Genomic DNA, 19271 nt, shown 5'->3' on the forward strand with positions numbered 1-19271 from the left:
CCTGCCTTATTTTGTCATCAGAAGCGAATCACGTGGTCAGACTCAGAGTCACGGGGTGGGGAGATGGCCTTGACACCTTTTGTAGGAAGAGCCGCAGAATCACGTGGCAGAAGCTGGAGACAGGAGGGGAAAGAATTTGGCCATGAATGTAATCTGCCATGTGGACCAAAAACCTCTTAATGCTAGAGGCGTTTCGCAGTTATAGAATGTTCCAAAGGCTGCATTTGTGTCCACCGCTGTCACATCAGACACATCTTGGCATGAGCAAAGTTTGACACTGAGAAGTGTCGTGAAATGGGGCAAGAACAGGGTTTTCTGTGGAGGACTAAGCATGCAGCACCGGGGCCACTTCCAAGGGGGACATGACTGATCATTCTAGAAACTGCTGTTGAACTCAGATATAGCCCAGGGTGCTTTCTTACTGCAGAACTCAGCAAGCTATCAAGTTTGGGGCATATTGGGTATAAATCTAAGCTCCAGAATAAATAGTTCACACCATTATTCTTGTGGAATGGTAGGATTTGATGAGTTGGTCAAATGAAGGAAAATATTCTCACTCACCTCCAATAATAACAACTAAAAAGTTGTAAAAACACGAACTCAACAAAAGCTGTTTAGTAAGTAGTCTCATATTTGGAAAAGCATCTTGTATGGACAAGATGCTTGACATTGCTCTGCTGCTGTTTAGCTCAGGATGGTTCGAATGCTATATGGAGCCTGCTTACTGGAATTCACACCTGAGGAATAAATTAGATTTGAGCATTTAAAAATTTAATTGTAAAAATAAATACATTATGACAGAAGAAAAGAAAGAAAAAGAAAAACCAAACACGATAGTAGGACAGAAGGCGGCCACGTAATCTGAGGAGGAGAGTGGGAGAGAGTTCTCCCCGCGTTTGCCTGGCCTATTCCAAGTTGTGATGTATTGGACATCCTGGGAATGAACGTGTCTACTTCCAAGGCCAGGGGCCCTACTCACTGTTGAGGCATCATTTTAAGGCAAAAAAGGATTGAGAGAGATCATGAGAGTCATTTTGTAATGACAAAAATTAAATTCACCATCAAAGTGAAATAGTTCATGAGTGTATTTCCAATATATGTAGACACACACACACACATATAACATACTTTCAAAGATGTATATATACATACATACATCCATGCAAACATATATGAAAGAAAGAGTTAACAGAACTATAAGGAGAAATGATCAAATCAACCAGAAGTTTAGTGCTTGAAGAAACATCTCTGATTAATTCATAGATCAAACAGACAAAACTATCAGAAAGGACAAACACGATCAACACAGAGAGAGCACGAAAATCGGGAAACACAGTCTCTAGAAGATGCTCAGTTTACAAACGTTGATCAAGTTTTAGGTCATAACTCATTTCAAGAAATTTTGACCTTTAGTATCAGAAGGACCATATTCTTCTGACCACAAAGGGACAATTAATCTCCAACATGGAGATTAATAACCAGTGATAATTAGACTCATCCCTCAATATGCACATGAAGAGGCGGTGCCTTAATAACTCATATGTCAAGTTAAAAAACTTAGTGTAGAGAGGAAATGTTGTTCAGAATGGTGGGCACTTGGGGGACTCCCTGATGGGCCAGCAGTTGAGACTCTGTGTCCCAGTGCAGGGGGCAGAGATTCCGTCCCTGCTTAAGGAAATCTCACATGCTGCCCAGCCAATCAATAAAGTAGAAAAAAAAAGAATGGTGGGCAGTTACTGCAAGCTCCTCTTCCCCACCTGCTGCTGCACTGCTCCTCCCTGGTACAGGGAGGCTTGATGTCCACACCTGTCAGTGTTATTAGAAAATCAGTTGGATTAGTTGGCATGTGCTTTGTGTTTAAAACAACCATCGTTTGCCCTTTTGTTTTGATCATCAAGGAGAAAAGAGGAAAATGAACGACTCTCATGTTTTGGAGGAGACCAAGAAGCCCCGGGTGATGGGCGATATCCCACTGGAGTTAATCCATGAGGTCATGTCCACCATCACAGACCCCACCGCGATGCTTGGGCCAGAGGTCAGTAGGGGGAGTGCGAGCCGCCCGCGGGTGGACCCCATCCGCTCTGCAGCTGCTGCTGTTGGGGATGGGGTGTTGTTGCCGAGGGAGCTGTGCCCCCTGTTTGCATGTTGTCTGGTCCTCAGGGTGGAGAGGCGGGCAAGCTGGTGAGAGCGTAATTCCACTGATGACGGCTGCGTCGTGGGGAAACATAATCCCCACCACTGAAGGCATTCCTCCCGCTTCAACTTTTTATCTTGAAAAATTTAAACCCTCATAAATGTTGCAAAAATTCCGTGATAAAGATCCAGAGGCTCTTTATTTAGACTCACAAATGGCTTGCATGCCACGTTCACTGTCCCTCTGTCTTCCTCTCCTGTAAGCCATGTGGAGCTGTTTCAGAATTAGATACAGATGTTGTGACACTTCACCCCTAACTGTTGTTTGCATGTGTCTCTGAACACTGAGACTATTCATTTGCATTCCCACAGTGCAGTTATCACTGCCGGAAAAGTCAGCTGGATTGCAGTATTATCTGATGTGTGGGTAGGCAGTCTACAGCCTGGGGACCAAATCCAGTCCACTTGCTGGTTTTATAAAGTTTTATTGAAGTATGTTCTCAAAGCCTAAGGTATTTGTCACCTGGCCCTTTGTCAAAAAGTTTGCTTAGAGTTATATTCAGTTCAGTGCAGTCGCTCAGTCGTGTCCGACTCTCCGCGACCCCATGAATCACAGCATGCCAGGCCTCCCTGTCCATCACCAACTCCCGGAGTTCACTCATACTCTCACGTCCATCGAGTCCGTGATGCCATCCAGCCATCTCATTCTCTGTCGTCCCCTTCTCCTCCTGCCCCCAACCTTTCCCAGCATCAAAGTCTTTTCCAGTGAGTCAACTGGTCGCATGAGGTGGCCAAAGTATTGCAGTTTCAGCTTTAGCATCAGTCCTTCCAATGAACACCCAGGACTGATCTCCTCTAGAATGGACTGGTTGGATCTCCTTGCAGTCCAAGGGACTCTCAAGAGTCTTCTCCAGCACCACAGTTCAAAAGCATCAATTCTCTTGGCCTAATGTACAGTCCATATCCAGATTCCCCATATATCCTAATTTTGTTGTTTTAGTATCTATTCTTGTTATTGGAGGATCAGTCTGGGGTCACACATTGCATTTAATTCGATCTCTTCACCTCTTTAGTCTATCTAGTTCATTCTAGAACAGTTGCCAGCCCTCTTGTGGCCTTTTGTGGCAGCTCCTGCTTTGGCATAAGGTCCCTGAGTTTGTGTCTGTTTACTCACGATTAGATTCAAGTGCTGTCATCTCGTGTCATATCCAGGGGCAAAGGAGTTTTAGATGCTCTGACAGCTTCCAGGAAATGAAGAAATGAGATGATTTTTCAAAACATCTGTAGAAATTTTTTTTAGAATGGCTCTGCTGGGTGAAGGTTCAGTTCAGTTCAGTCGCTCAGTCGTGTCCGACTCTCCGTGACCCCATGAATCACAGCACGCCAGGCCTCCCTGTCCATCACCAACTCTTGGAGTTCACTCAAACTCATGTCCATCGAGTCGGTGATGCCATCCAGCCATCTCATCCTCTGTCGTCCCCTTCTCCTCCCGCCCCCAACCTTTCCCAGCATCCATGTTTAATTTGTCATGTTTCCTTAGAAATTTATTTTGTGCAGTTGAGGATAACTCACAGAATTGGAATGCTGTTAAGAGAGTGATCTCCTTGTAAAATTGTTCTTTCCATTTCCTTTTAGGTATCCAGTCCTTGGGACTTTTTGTGTACCTGTCTGTCGGGGATTTAGTAACTTCAGAGAATAGTTTTGCTCAGTTTGTTTCAGCTGTGAAGTGTGGATGTAGTCACACATGTCAGGATTTGTTGGGTGGATTTAGTAGTGTCCTGAACTTGCCTTGTACTGGTATGCACAAGGCAACTTAAATTTTCAGGAATTTTGTGAGATGGTCGTTAAATGTGTTGACTTCAGTGGCAGATGGGCCTCCGGCATCAGCCTTAGACCAGTGAAGTGGGCACGTGCCAGCAGCTGGCCCTTCTGCCATGGGGGTTTGTTTGTTGAACACTGACCTGCACCCCACTGAGTGGGTTAAATAGGATGGGGCACAGGTTGCTGGTAGGAGGTTGTACTGCCAGCTTGGTTGAGAGTGGTCAACACGACTCCTTTGCAAAGAAGACTCTCTTCCTCTGAAAAAGAGGTGCTGGTAGTATAGATGCGACTGCCACTCTGGGCCTGCAGGGAGGATTTGGGGTCTGGGATCCCAAGGGTGCTCAGCCAGACGGGATTCCCCAAACCAAGGACTGGCAGGCTGTAGCGCCCAGGACAGACGCAGACTGCCTCCCCCATTGAATCAAGTCCTGGGGCGCTCGGCCTTGCCCACGCGGACACGTCCCTCTGCGTTCTCCCTGCTGCGGTGTCTGCAGCTGCCGCAGAGGCCTCCTGACTTGCAGATCGAAACATGAGCTGTTTGACCCTTCAGAGAAAGTCTGGTGACTCCTGGTGTGTACCAAGTCTCCATGGACACGTGGGGGGCTCTGCCTAGCTGTCTGTTTTGTTTTCATGGCTTGTGTGTTATTGTTTGGGACCCCGAAACCCACAAATACGCGTCTTATTAGCACACGGAGGAGCGGCGCTGCCGTGAACGATCCCTCCCGTCTTAGGGAGGGGCTCCGTGTAACCTCCTGTCTCCTGCTCCCAGACCAACTTTCTGTCAGCGCACTCAGCCAGGGACGAGGCAGCCAGGCTGGAGGAGCGGAGGGGTGTGATCGAGTTCCATGTGGTGGGCAACTCCCTGAGCCAGAAGCCCAACAAGAAGGTGCTCATGTGGCTGGTGGGGCTGCAGAACGTGTTCTCACACCAGCTGCCGCGCATGCCCAAGGAGTACATCACCCGGCTCGTCTTTGACCCGTGAGTCGTGCCCCACTTTGCTTTCTACTTTCCTGATTTATTTTGTATTCTTTTTTTTTTAAGTTTTTTTTTTTACTTAAAAAAATTATTTATTTTTAATTGAAGGGTAATTGCTTTACAGAATTGTGTTGGTTTCTACCAAACATCAACATGAACCAGCCTTGAAGATTTTTTTTTGATGTGGACCATTTTTAAAGTCTCTTTTGAATTTGTTGCAATATTGTTTCTGTCTTATGTTTTGGTTTTTTGACCCTGAGGCACGTGTGATCTCAGCTCCCTGATCAGGAATCCAATGGGGGTTTGATCCCACCCTCTGTGTTGAAAGGTTCGGTCTTCACTGGACCACCAGGGACTTCACTCTCCTTTTTAAGTGAAAGAGGAACTGCGTGGGCAGTGAGAGTCAGTCAGAGTCACCCACCAAGCCCTGCTGCTTCTCATCAGCTGTGTGGACAGAGTGGCGGCACAGCTGTGGCCGTGGCCAAAGGCGTCCAGATCAGTTTTCCAGCAGCTGATCCATTTTTTGTTAATGAGGCTTTATATTTAAAGCTCCGGTGACCGTCCCATGCTTCATTCATTGCATCCGTGAAGGAATACATAAACATTAAGAGGATGTCCCAATTTTCGCATAGTCAGGTATTCTGATTTTGGCATATTAAGTAGGTTCCATTCTTACCTGAGTCTGGAAGCCCTGACAAGATTATCGTGGTGTTAGGTTAACTTTGATCATCCATTGCATTAAAAAAAAAGGAAAAGACAGGAAAGGAAGCTTCCATAATTAAATGCGTTTTAACATATAGAGCCCAGTCGCCTGTGTGGACTGTGACCCATGACCGTTCAGAGTGACGTTTTTAGGCGGAAGCCCTGATGGGATTCTGGAAGGCAGGTTTTAGCAAACCGTGCAGGTGGATTGTGTTTTTGTTTCCTTATAGCTTCTGTGGCATTTCTGAGTGAGAGTGAACTCTTCAGAAACGTGTGCCCACATCCCTGGCTTTTGCTCCCCCTGGGCTCCCGTCCTGCGTTCACAGTTGTCGGACATGACCCTGTTTCAGCGCCTGTCCACGGGCTCTCTTCTTCGTCTGGGGGCTCAGACCCCCTCAGGTGGCTGGCGCTTGTCCTCATGGACACTCCGGGGACGTCCCGGGAGGCAGGCTTGCTCTAAGACATCCACTTAGAGAATGTTCTAGTGAGATGGTGGCCAGACAGAGGTGGTTTCCACAGAAAAATCAAGAAAGAACTCCCCTCCCTTCCAGTTTTCCTGACTGGTTAGTGAGGAACACCCCAAACAGGAGGTGAAACGGTGACGCAGTCTTATTCTTCCAGGAAACACAAAACCCTTGCTTTAATCAAAGACGGCCGTGTCATTGGCGGTATCTGCTTCCGGATGTTCCCGTCCCAGGGCTTCACAGAGATTGTTTTCTGCGCCGTAACCTCTAACGAACAAGTCAAGGTAAGGCTCACCCAGGGTCTCAGGAGAAACGCAGGATGTGGTGCTTTTCACAGAAGCCGCAGAGCGTGGCAGGATCTCCACGTCCAGAGAGTCCCGGACTCTGTGAGGAACCTCCTCTCGCTGCGTGTGTGTGTGTGTGTGTGTGTGTCTGTGTGTGTGTGTGTCTGTGTGTGTGTGTGTGTCTGTGTGTGTGTGTGTCTGTGTGTGTGTGTGTCTGTGTGTGTGTGTGTGTGTCTGTGTGTGTGTGTCTGTGTGTGTGTGTGTGTCTGTGTGTCTGTGTGTGTGTGTGTGTCTGTGTGTGTGTGTGTCTGTGTGTGTGTGTGTCTGTGTCTGTGTGTGTGTGTGTCTGTGTGTGTGTGTGTCTGTGTGTGTGTGTGTCTGTGTGTGTGTGTCTGTGTGTGTGTCTGTGTGTGTGTGTGTGTGTCTGTGTGTGTGTGTGTCTGTGTGTGTGTGTGTCTGTGTGTGTGTGTGTCTGTGTGTGTGTGTGTCTGTGTGTGTGTGTGTCTGTGGCGCGCACACGCGGCCACATACCCGCAGTGAGGCTCTACCGGGCTTTGTTGGACCTCGGGGCTGGGGCCGATGACACCAGGCCGCCCCAGGAGCAGCTCAGGTTTAGTTAGTGGCATGTGAAGAGGTGATGATTTCCATGTGCAGACGTGTCCACACATGCCTGGGCACGCGGCACCACCAGAAGAGGTGGGGTGCCATGTAGGTTAGGGAGAGGACTCAGGTATCTCAGACCTCAGGAAGATTCCGTATGACCTTGTGCCTGAAGTCGGGGGCAAGGACTACAGAAATCCTGTTGGGAATCCACGAAATTTGGAATAAATGTATGACTGAGTTTCAGAAATACTCAGGCAAGGGTTGGAACATGGTCTTTTGGGGAGTGTGTGTTAACTACTGATCTGTGTGTGTGTGATTCTGATCTGTGAGTGTGTGAGAGACGGACCTGTGAGTGTGAGGTACGGATCTGTGAGTGTGAGAGACGGATCTGTGTGAGTGTGAGAGACGGATCTGTGTGAGTGTGAGAGACGGGTCTGTGAGTGTGAGGGACGGGTCTGTGTGAGTGTGAGGGACGGATCTGTGTGAGTGTGAGGGACGGATCTGTGTGAGTGTGAGAGACGGATCTGTGAGTGTGAGAGACGGATCTGTGAGTGTGAGGGATGGATCTGTGAGTGTGAGGGACGGATCTGTCTGAGTGTGAGGGACGGATCTGTGAGTCTGAGGGACGGATCTGTGTGAGTGTGAGAGACGGGTCTGTGAGTGTGAGGGACGGGTCTGTGAGTGTGAGGGACGGATCTGTGAGTGTGAGAGATGGGTCTGTGAGTGTGAGGGACGGATCTGTGTGAGTGTGAGGGACGGATCTGTGTGAGTGTGAGGGACGGATCTGTGAGTGTGAGGGACGGATCTGTGAGTGTGAGGGACGGATCTGTGAGTGTGAGAGACGGATCTGTGAGTGTGAGGGACGGATCTGTGTGAGTGTGAGAGACGGATCTGTGAGTGTGAGGGACGGATCTGTGTGAGTGTGAGGGACGGATTTGTGTGAGTGTGAGGGACGGATCTGTGAGTCTGAGGGACGGATCTGTGAGTGTGAGGGACGGATCTGTGTGAGTGTGAGGGACGGATCTGTGAGTCTGAGGGATGGATCTGTGAGTGTGTGTGATTCTGATTTGCCCTCCCAGCTGTCCTTGGCACAAGTCCCTCCCCAGGAACCAGACTGTCGTGTTGACAGTGTGGTTGGCTTTGCCATCTGCCTGGAATAAACCAGATTCCTAATTGTCAGGAAGATCTAGATGATGTTGTGTCCTACTCAGTTGCTTTTATGGAAGCGGAACCAGAAACGTGTCTTGAGAGTGTTATTTATTTGGTACTTGGGGAGTCCTAAAGTCAGGCAAAAATATGGCAATTGGTGGAAAGATAAGTAGCTCAAGATTCAGTAGCTGCTGACATAAATTATTGGAAAGTCTAAGTCAGCGCTGCCCAGTGATCTGTAACATGATGTGCCCACGTCAGCTACATATGTGAGTTTAAATCTTCTGTCAGTGACATTGCAGATATGCAGGAATAATTCTAGGAGTAGATCCTTCATGTTGCTCAGTGTATCCAAAGTCCTGTCTTTGCAACGGCACTCGGTGTCCGGGAACTGTGGAGACCGTTTACACCTTTGATTTCTCCTGAGTCTCTGAAACGCACCGTGTATCTCACATCGCACCTGTCTCGCTCAGGACTAGGGCTCTCTGGGCTTGGACAGTGAGGGTAAGGACACTGTTGCCTTCCTCAGTTACCATGAAGCAATGCCGGATACAGAAACTGAAGATGGATGGTCTCTGGAAGGAATTGTGCTTGGCCTGGGGGCCACAGCCAGTGCTGAGGGCGCTTTTGGCCTCATTAACAGCTCTCCTCTGTGTACAGTGACCGTGTCGATCTCAACAGCTGCGGTCTCCTCTCAGAAAGCGCAAATGGGGCTTTTGATGTTGCCTCAAAACGCGAAGCGTCCAAGGGCACACAAAATGCACCAGTGTCACATTCATCCTTCTGATTGGGGAAGGTGAGGGCACACGGTTGCGTGAGACTGACCTCTGCGCCTGTGTTGGGGCGCTTTGGCAGTGTGTCTTCAGATGGTGTGGTCGCTGTGCTTGTCCACGCTGTGTGGTTCATTTCCCCATAGCCAAACTGAGAAACAATCCCAGGGGTCCAGAATTTAGGAACTTGCTTAAAAAGAAAATTTGGTTGGGCTTTTTGTAGGGAGAGGAACTTGAAAATATGCCCTTGGTTTATAACTTCAGAAGATTGCATAATATTTGTTTGCACAGAAAGCTATACCAAGCAACTTGTTTGGAAAGGTTGGCTAAGGTTGCCTTGCACACTTTTAGGATTCCAGAGGGAAACTAAAGGTGTTAATATGAATTGGATGCTTTGTCTTCCCAGAAGGGCAGTGTATGTTTTTTCCCCCAAACCATGTAATTTTCTAAAGACTTGAAGGAAGGTGGCCAAATATCACAAACTGAGCAGGAAAAACGAAAAGAAAAGCCATTTTTTGTAAGTAACTTGAAAGTATTTTTAGCAAATGAAGGTTACTCTTTAAAAACTGAAGGGGAAAAAAAACTGAATGGGGTGGAGGACTCTGGTGGAAGCCCATGCTGCTGCGCTTACCTTGTGAGAGCTGCACGATGCTAAGTGGAAGCTTACGGCTTTGATTTGAGGTATTAAAAATCTGGGCTAAATGGTTTAAAATTTGCATCCACTCATTTTGGAGACTTAAGCTTATATATAAATTCCTGTAATGCCCCAAATAAGATTTTTGTGTGAATTTATCTTGCTCAGAACACATACAAGATAACATTTGAGAATCTACTTAAAGCTTCTAACCTTGTTTTAAAATAGATTATCTAAGTGTTTGGTTTTGACATTGTATGCAACTTTTAAGTTACGGGACTAATACTTATTTAACGATAGTAAGTATTTAAATAAACAGTGAAGTTACCAGGTGGATTTCGAAAGGAATCCTTTTGGTGACAGTTGAAGTGAAGTGAAAGTTGCTCAGTCGTGTCCGACTCTGCGACCCCATGGACTGTACAGTCAGTGGATTTCTCCAGGCCAGTATCCTGGAGTGGGTAGCCTATCCCTTCTCCAGGGGATCTTCCCAACCCAGGGATCAAACCCAGGTGTCCCACATTGCTGGAGGATTCTTTACCAGCTGAGCCACAAGGGAAAACCAAGAACACTGGAGCGTGTAGCCTATCCCTTCTCCAGCTGATCATCCTGACCCAGGAATCGAAGTGGGGTCTCCTGCATTATAGGTGGATTTTCTTTACCAACTGAGCTATCAGGGAAGCCCGTGACAGTTGAAAATAAAGGCATGCAAAGAAGGGAAACTGTGCTGGGGTGAAAAACCTAAGCGTTTCTGCATGTAATAGCTTAACTCTGTTACTGTTTATTTAAACAAGCAGATATTTGAGCTTCTACTACTGCTGGTCACAATACTAGGCACACAGGATTCAAGATGAAAGACAGCCCCTACGCACAAGCAGCTGGAATCTGGAAATTCTTTGGAGAGGTGAAGGGTCAGTGGCCAGCAGTAAAGACTGTCTCATGCAGAGTTTGAGACACTGCTAACACCAGAACCATTATTGTTCTTTTTGAGTAAAATTCTTGGATTGTGAATGGAGGGGAGAAAACGTATAGTTCTGTTCAGTTCTGTCGCTCAGCCGTGTCCAAAATCTTTGCAACCCCGTGGACTGCAGTACGCCAGGCCTCCCTGTCCATCACCAACTCCTGGAGTTGACCCAGACTCATGTCCATCCTCTGATAAATCCATTATTAACAATGTCAGTGCTATAGTAAGATGAAAAAACGCAGAATACAGGTTCTAGAAGTTCCCAGGGGAAAACTATCATCTGATAGGTACTGAGTATATACCAGGTACCTGGAATTGATTTACATGCTGGAAATAAAACAAAGAGGAACCCCCTGGAGGTTCAGAGGTAAAGAATCTGCCTATAATGCAGGAGACCCGATTTTGATCCCTGGATCGGGAAGACCCCCTGGAGAAGGGCATGACAACCCACTCCAGCATTCCTGCCCGGAGAATCCCATGGACAGAGGAACCCGTGAAATTCTAATAGTTCTGTTAGCTCCTGACAAGGTGGTGTATGCAGCAAAAGCCTATCTCTCTTCCATCAGCTGCATCTAGGTTTCATCAGAAGACTCATTTCTTACTTAGCCCTGCTGCCGCTGCTAAGTCGCTTCAGTCGTGTCCGACTCTGTGCGACCCCATAGATGGCAGCCCACCAGGCTCCCCTGTCCCTGGGATTCTCCAGGCGAGAACACTGGAGTGGGTTGCCATTTCCTTCTACAATGCATGAAAGTGAAAATTGAAAGTGAAGTCACTCAGTCGTGTCCAGCTCCTAGCGACCCCATGGACTGCAGCCCACCAGGCTCCTCCGTCCACGGGATTTTCTAGGCAAGAGGACTGGAGTGGGTGCCACTGCCTTCTCCCTAGGCCTGACTATTGCTCTGCACATGCAGTAGCAAACCCTTCCCTTTTCTCCAGTTTTTTTCCCCACTTTTCTTTAAAAATAATATTTAATGTTGTAGGTCATGTACAAATCCGTTTTCAAATAAAGTGGAAATCCCGCCCCCAGTCTCCCGGTCCGTCCCCTCGCTGTTCCCTTCTTGCTGTCCGTATGTTTGTTCTATGTGTCTGTGTCTCTGTTTCTGTTTTTCAGACATTCTCTGTTTAACTGAATGTGTCCAAAATACTGTCATTTCAATATGCAATAAACTTTGTTAGTTGTTAGAGGTTTTTTTTACACTTGCACACCTCAATTTGGACTTGTTGTATTTCCATTGCTCAATAGCTACACATGGCTAGTGGCTGCCGTATTGAACAGCTAGTTGTTTACTGTAATTATGAGTTTTATATGTTTATTTTCCCCATTTTACTCTCTTCTCCTTAAGAGAGGTTTCCTTCATTCTTTAATCTGAGTTATTTTCAGACTTGCAGTGTGTCAGTATTGTGATATCTTTGGGAAAAGCTAATCTGTCTACAGTTAATACCAGTGGAAGAATAATTTCCAGAATAGGGAGACAGTTGCACTCTTTTCCTACATGCTGGATAGATCATCCCCTGGGTATTATTATGCTTGGTCATGGGATCTGTGCTTTAGGAGTGTATTGCTACACAGGAGCAAGCCTTGAAAGATACCAGTAACTTGAGAGGGGGTCTTCCAGTCATGCATACGCAGCAGGGCTGAAGCCTCAGTGAGGCTGGACCTGGGACCTGAGAGGTAGGGATGGACGGGGGTGATTTTCAAGGGCTTGGGGAATTGTTAAGAGCAGGGAAGAGTCACTGTTACTCTAGGAGCAGAACTAAGGCCAGTAGGCAGAAAGAACAAGGGGTCAGATCACAGGTGAAAATTAGAAAGAACTTCCCAACCACAACAGTGGTTGGAAACGAACTGGGCCAAGGACAGTGAGCTCCCCAAGCTGGAGGTTTTCTCGCAGCTGACTTCCCTGAGGTAGACAGTAGAAGACTCCTAGCTTCACATAGGGTAGAATTAGACCAGATGACTTCCAAAGACCCTTCTCCCCTGTGGTGCTGTAGTTCCATGACGTCATACCTGTGAGTCTCTTTTAGTTCTTTAGAAAAATGTGTCATCAAATTCTAAAATATTGATGTAAAGGTATTCATGTCTGGGTTTACTTTCTTCACCTTTTTATGAGATTCTCAAACCATCCCTTTATATATTTTCTTTAAGTTTTGTCCATCACCAAAAAACTTGATTCCTTTTTTTTTCATATTTCAATCATTAATTTATTCAACATTGTTCACTATTTTTGCTGCTGTTGTTCAGTTGCTAAGGCACGTCCAACTCTTCATGACCCCATGGACTGCAGCACGCCAGGCTTCCCTGTCCCTCTCCATCTCCCAGACGTTGCCCAAACTCATGTCCATCGAATCGGCGATGCTGTCCAGCCATCCCGTCCTCTGTCACTGTTCTTAGTTACTTCCCAGTGCCTCTGGCTTACTCAGAGCTTCGGGGCTCCTCAGACTTTGCTGGGAAAGGTCTGAGAAGACCAAGTTGAAGATACTGTGATGATACAGCTCTTTGGAAGGATTGCTGATTTGTTGTCTATAGGAAGCACTTGGATTAGTTACTATTCTAGAAAAGGTTAGCCCTTCTCATTTATATTGCTCTTTTGATCTCAGTTTCTCAAATACTCTAAACATAAGCAGAAATTCATGATCAGTATTTACTCCAGACACCTCCTTATTAATATTCAGCCTGTAACCTCTAGATGTGAATGACCAGCTTGTAGCTTTGGTATATTCTTTTCTAAGAGCCAGAAACTTAGTGTTTTCAAGTGATGATTGTATCTAGATCCAAGGATTTTGAATTTTTTGGCTCAAAGTTCAGAAACTCAGGAAGGGTGTTGCGTTGGTATTACATTGGTAATACATATGCCTACATTTGCCAGTATTTCTCAGTGAAAATGTGGGACTTTCTTTTGTCCAGAACCTAATGTATTTGTCTGCGTACTGACTTGCCCTTAGGGCTATGGAACACACCTGATGAACCACTTGAAGGAATACCACATAAAACATGACATCTTGAACTTCCTCACCTATGCAGATGAATATGCCATTGGATATTTCAAGAAGCAGGTGGGTGTTTTGACTGCAAACCTGTTCTGTCCTTACTTTTCTTGACATGCACTCAAGTAGCTTTTGTGCAAATAAGTGTCTTCTCCTTTTAAGGACATACATTTATTTTGCAAGCCTTAAGCCAGAGGTAAGCTTCAGCCTGGACTAGAGGGTGTGACTAGCAATCGCGCTGTCAGTACGAAATAAATGTCTGAGTGAATGAAGGGATGTTGTCTGAGAGTGGAGTGCACTGTTGCATCCTAGCATTCTGAAACGCGGTCTCCCCAGGCTGAGGAGAGATTCACATTGGGGGACTGGAGTTCTCCTCGAATGAGAGAAATAGATTTAATCTCTGGAAGGCAGAGTGTGTTTCTGTTGGCAGAGAGGAAGTTCTGATGTTACAGAGGGCTCCAGACAGTCCTGCTCCATCAGCACGTAGGCGGCTAGGCGCTTGGCCGCATCTTCGTTCTTTCTACCAGAAGTTTCATCTCAGCTCTTTGAGGGTTCTTCCGTCTCTTTGCCCTTGTGGCTTGGCATGTGGGACCCTCCTTCCCTGGCCAGGTATAAAGCCCCTTCAATGGAAGAGTGGAGGCTGAACCACTGGACCACCAGGGAAGCCCCTGCTACTTGTTATTTTAATAGTGCTTTATAATTCTAGATTCCTAAACATTTTTCGTTTACTTTTTTGATGACAAAAGTAATGTATAGTTATCATAGAAGTATAATAACTGGAAAATGAAATTGGAAAATGAAATAAAACTCCAAAAAAAGAGGAAAATTGCATGTGATTCCACCACCCAGAGAAATTTACTGTAAATGTTTTGACAGATACCCTTCTGATGTTTTTTTCTCTGTGTGTTTGTGTGTATATAAACACAAAATTGGCTTATACTGTATGCAGTTTAAATAATTGCCTTTTTTACTTAATATAGTCTGATTTTTTAATTATGATTTTTGATGGTTCTCTGAATTGTTGTAGAAATGGAAACTAATTTCTCAAACCAATCCCACATTTAGGGAACATTTATGTATTTTCGTAAATAAGTGTCCATGTGTGAGTGTGGCCTTCCAGACATGTCTACTGTTTCGTTATGTGCTGTAACAAATAACAGATGCTGTAACAGTTTCTGCTCTTGTCAGTGGCATGTAAAGGGGCTCAGGAAAGGAGTTGATTGAAGAAAAAGTGTTTTTTACCCCTTTCCTAGGTAACAAATGGCCCATGTTTGCATTTATTTGATTATTGTGAGGTTTGACCTGTTTTTCCTTGTTCATTGACCCTTTGTATTTCTTCTTTTTTTGAATTGCCAGTTTATTGTATTTTGCCTCTTTTTCTATTAAAGTTTTTATTTTTCTATTGATTTATGAGAACTCATGTATAAGGATATGAGAGTAGTAACCTTTTATGATTTTTCTCCATTATTTGTCTGTTTCAGCATTACTTATGGCTTTTTTTTAATGTACAGAATTTTAGAGATTTTGTTAGATAAAATCTGTTAACCTCTTTGAAAAAGTCCTTATACATATGACTAGAAAGCTTTCCCTCCAGTGTCAGATAATTAACCTTTTTATTTTCTTGTCATTCTTTGGGATGCATTGGTAACTTTTACAGTAAAACTCGCTAGAGAGAGCTAAGTGGCATTATTTTACTGGGACTTGAGTGTCAGCTTTCCTAGGCTGTAATTGCATTGCAGACATAGTAACTCAGGCAGGATTTTTTTTTTTAGAAAAAGATTAGGAATTTTTCACTGATTTATCTCTGGCTGTGCTGCCTGTTGCTGCGCTGACTTCTCTCAGCTGCTGTGAGCGGGCGCCCTTCCCTGCGGCCCTGGCTCCAGGGGGTCTGCGCTGGGCGCGGGGCGCAGGCTCTGGTTGCGGGGTACAGGCTCCTTAGAGCACGGTCCTGGAGCACGGGCACAGTGGGACTTTCCTGGACCAGGGAGGAAACCTGTGTTTCTGCATCGGCAGGCAGACTCTTTACCACTGAGCCACCAGGGAAGCCCTCAGCCATGCTTTCCCCCCGCAGCTGATTTTTTCTAATGAAGGAAGATTGCTTCCCATTCCTGTGCTGGCCTCCGCCACATCACATGGACCAGCACAGGTTCACGTTGGCCCCTCGCTCCTCACCTGCCTCCCACCGCCCACCCCTCCCCACCCTCTGGGGAGTTCCGGAGCCCCAGTTCGGGCTCCCTGAGTCAAACAGAAACCTCTCCCTGGCTATTATTTTACACGTGGTGGTGTGTATGCTCCCTTGTCACTATCTCCATTCTGTTTTCAATGATCGGTTTGCGTCTGTGGTCCTCTCTGAGGCTGATGGCAATAATTGCTTGGAAAATGAGTTTTTACTGAAAGAGAAGGCAAGAAACTGAAGTCCAACTAATTTTCTGCAAAAATTTGAAACAGACCCACAAGGAAAATTGTTATAAATAATATGACTGTATTCCCTGTATAACTATGTTATTACAGCTTAAAATATATAAATGAATATATTGCAAAACATTAATGTCATTGAAACAACCACACTTGTGATGGTCTGGAAGTTTTTTGCCTATTAAGTGTTTCGTTTCTTCAATATCAAGGTGGTTCTTGCTAGATTTTTGGACGAATTTTGCTTTCAAAATAGGGTTCATTGTTGATTTCCAGAACATCCTCGAGGCCCTCTCTCTACTTTGGGAGAAAGTGTGCAGTTTAATGCAAAATTAAATCTTATTTTTACTTAATAGCCATTTCTGTTAATGAATTTTTAATATTTTATTTTACTAGGATTATTATTATTATTTTATCTTGGATTGCACAATTTGTTTTTTTCTGAACTTCTTAAGAGAAGCTTCATGCTAATCCACTGGGATAGTCAGAAAGGAGCTTGGACCTCTGCCAGCACCAAGCCAGGCCTTGCACGTCATTTGCACTCAGGGTATTTGATGCTCAGGGCTTGTATAAATGAGGTTATTGGTTTTACAGGGTTTCTCCAAAGAAATAAAAATTCCTAAAACCAAATATGTTGGCTACATCAAGGATTATGAAGGCGCCACTTTAATGGGATGTGAGCTAAATCCACGGATCCCATACACGGAGTTCTCTGTCATCATTAAGAAGCAGAAGGAGGTAAGTGTGTGACCGACTTGGTTCCCTCTGCAAGATCAGGCTCCTTTGGGGCGAAGTGCTCACCCCTGGGCTCTGTGTGGGGGCGTCTGATGGACGCCAGGGCCTCGGTTTGCTCTGGATTGTCTGGATTTCTTCTTTGAAGGTATCCTTTACCTCCTATCTAAATGACCACTTCAAAGCAGGGGTCAATACTTACTAAATTGGTGTAAAATGCAGTGGTTTTGCCTTCAAGGCCTCGTACATGCCGGCCCTGTGCCACCTTCCCAGACTTGTCTCTTTATTCCCTTTTCTAAACTGCTGTCCAAGGCTGTTGCTGACACTCTAACCCTCTTACGTGCTGCGGTCACCCTCCACCCGCCCCCTGTCCCGGTTCACTCACACACACCACTGCTGCCTGTGCTCCTTTCCTCTTTGAACTTCTCAAGCGCTAGTTTGATCCACTCATTTGAACCTGTTACTTCTGTATTTATCTTAGTGAGTGTTCATCTCTCTTTTCCATTGCAAGTTCTGACAGTGTATGTTTCCAGAGATTAAGTGATTTATGACACCACACAGCTTGCCGAGTCTTAGCTCCCTGACCAGGGGTTGAACCCATGCCCCCTGCAGTGGCTGTGCGGAGTCTTAACCAAGGGACCCCCTGGGAAGTCCCAAGTGATTTGTCCTCTGATACTGGGGTCAAGTCTTTTATGCGTATGAACTAAAAGAGAAGGGGTGATGGATTTGATTATATAGCAAGTTTTACATTTCTGTAAGACAGGAGAAACATAAAGGCCATTTATTAAACGAGTGAACTTTACATAGTAAACCCAGGATCACCCTCCTGGCCCCCAGTTCTTGGAGGTCAAAAACTGGGAAATCACACCCCACATCAATCCCGCTTTGTACCTGTCCTGTTAGTTTGCTTCCTTCGAGTCTGAGTCTCTGCGACCATATGCACTGTAGCCCCCAGGCTCCTCCGACCGTGGGGTTCTCCAGGCAAGAACGCTGAAGTAGGTTGCCAGGCCCTCCTCCAGGGGATCTTCCCAACCTGGGATCCAACTCACATCTTCTGTGTCTCCTGCACTGTAGGTGGACCCTTCACGCCCCGAGCCACCTGGGAAGCCCCAGTCCCACTTATACTTCCGTTACTCAGCCAAAGGCGCTTTTCTCTAGTGAGTAACAAACAAAGGCGTCCACCTGAAGCCTGGCTTTCTTTCCTGGTGTCTGCTCCTGTGCCTCCTCCCAGACCTTAGCTCCTTGTCAATATCTCTGACGTTGCAGAGACGGAGCCGCCTTCTCAGTGTGTCCGAAGAGCAGGAGCTCAGTGAGTTCCTCCCTTTTGGTTAAAGTAGCTCAGACTTCTCTGTACACGTCCCACGGAAGTGAGCCAAAGGTCTTCTATTAAACTAGAAAATAGAAGCAGCCTTTGTTGTTTCTTGGGCAGAGGTTCCAGTGTGAGATGGAGTTCCGAGCAGGCTGCTGGGATCTGGCACCCGGCTCCCTGCGCCCCATGCCCCGCGCCCCCGCTCTCCACGTCCCGCAGCCCCTCTCCCCGCGCCCTGCGGCCCCGCCAGCCCACAGCCCCGCTACCCCTTGTCCCCATGCCCCTCTCCCCTCGTCTACGCTGTGGAGGCCAGAGCAGGACCCTGCAGAGTCCGCGGACTCCAAGTCCAGACCCATGGGTGGGGGACCCTCTGTCCGGGCTGCCTCAGATCCAGCGGAGCCCGGTGCTGAAGAAGACAGGCCCCCTCCCCTCCGTCCCCTTGGGCCCCCCACCTCGGCTTCCAGTGTGTCCAGCAGGCAGCCCTGAATGCACCTGTTCACCTCCTTCTTTTAAAAGAGCTCGGAGGTCACCTTAGTGAGGTTCTTGGATTCACCTGGCAACCTCTACAGAATTCAGGTGACTGTCACACATGTTCAGTCCAGCTCTGGAAGGCCCTGAGCAGGCGGGGACCGATGGCCTTCCCCACCTGGGGCGCAGGAGCAGAGGCCTCGTGGTTGCCGTGAGCGGGGTGCAGAGGGGACCAGGACACGGCCGGGGTGCAGAGGACCCGGCATCACCTGCGTCACCGGAGGGGCCAGGGGACCCATGTGAGGATGGGGGGCCCGGAAGGCGGTCAGCAGGAGCAGATGGAGCCCCACAAGAGGAGGTTCCTGGGCCCCAGAGCGCCTGGAGCCTGAGGCGTGCGCGTGATGAGAGCCTCTGAGAAAGGGTGGCCGGCTGGGAGCGGGCAGGACGGATCAGGGCTGTGGGGCTTGGGGACGCTTGGAAGAGCCAGAGAGGGAAGAAGAGCAGCAGGCGTTTTGTAGGAAGACATCCTGCGACTCAGTGAACTGTAAACGTGGGTGCTGTGCCCTCTGATTCTCTGGGAAGACGAAAATGACAGAAATGGGATGGAAGGTGGAGTTGAGGAGAGGGAGATGAAGATGTGGTGATGAGCTGCAGAGAGTTTCTAGGCGGGCGACGATGAGAGGCTAGAATGGGATTGAACGGTCTGCGCGCTCTACCGTGACCCTCAGGGCCAGAGAGGTTGGGTCACCCCCCACCAACATTACCTCAGGGTGCTCGTGAAGGGGTGGAAGCCGCCTGATCGTTTATCACATCTGAGAGCATCCTTGGTGAAGAGAGAAAAACATTTAAAGCTGTGTTTGAAATTAAGTTTT

General features: G+C 47.0%; 1 protein-coding gene across 2 annotated transcripts in view; it reads left to right on the top strand.

Moving 5' to 3' along the window:
- Positions 1 to 19271, top strand: part of KAT2B (lysine acetyltransferase 2B) — a 92706-nt gene that overhangs the window by 63820 nt on the left and 9615 nt on the right. For both annotated transcript variants that reach the window (XM_088835457.1, XM_055417157.2), the window contains 5 exons: positions 1899 to 2035; positions 4724 to 4932; positions 6253 to 6379; positions 13437 to 13547; positions 16485 to 16628. In XM_088835457.1, coding sequence (XP_088691583.1) covers positions 1899 to 2035; positions 4724 to 4932; positions 6253 to 6379; positions 13437 to 13547; positions 16485 to 16628 — 728 coding nt within the window. The remainder of the gene's footprint in view (positions 1 to 1898; positions 2036 to 4723; positions 4933 to 6252; positions 6380 to 13436; positions 13548 to 16484; positions 16629 to 19271) is intronic.

This window comes from Moschus berezovskii, chromosome 1, assembly GCF_049115385.1.
Source record: "Moschus berezovskii isolate FMDL1 chromosome 1, NW_MosBer_1.0, whole genome shotgun sequence".
Taxonomy (NCBI): domain Eukaryota; kingdom Metazoa; phylum Chordata; class Mammalia; order Artiodactyla; family Moschidae; genus Moschus; species Moschus berezovskii.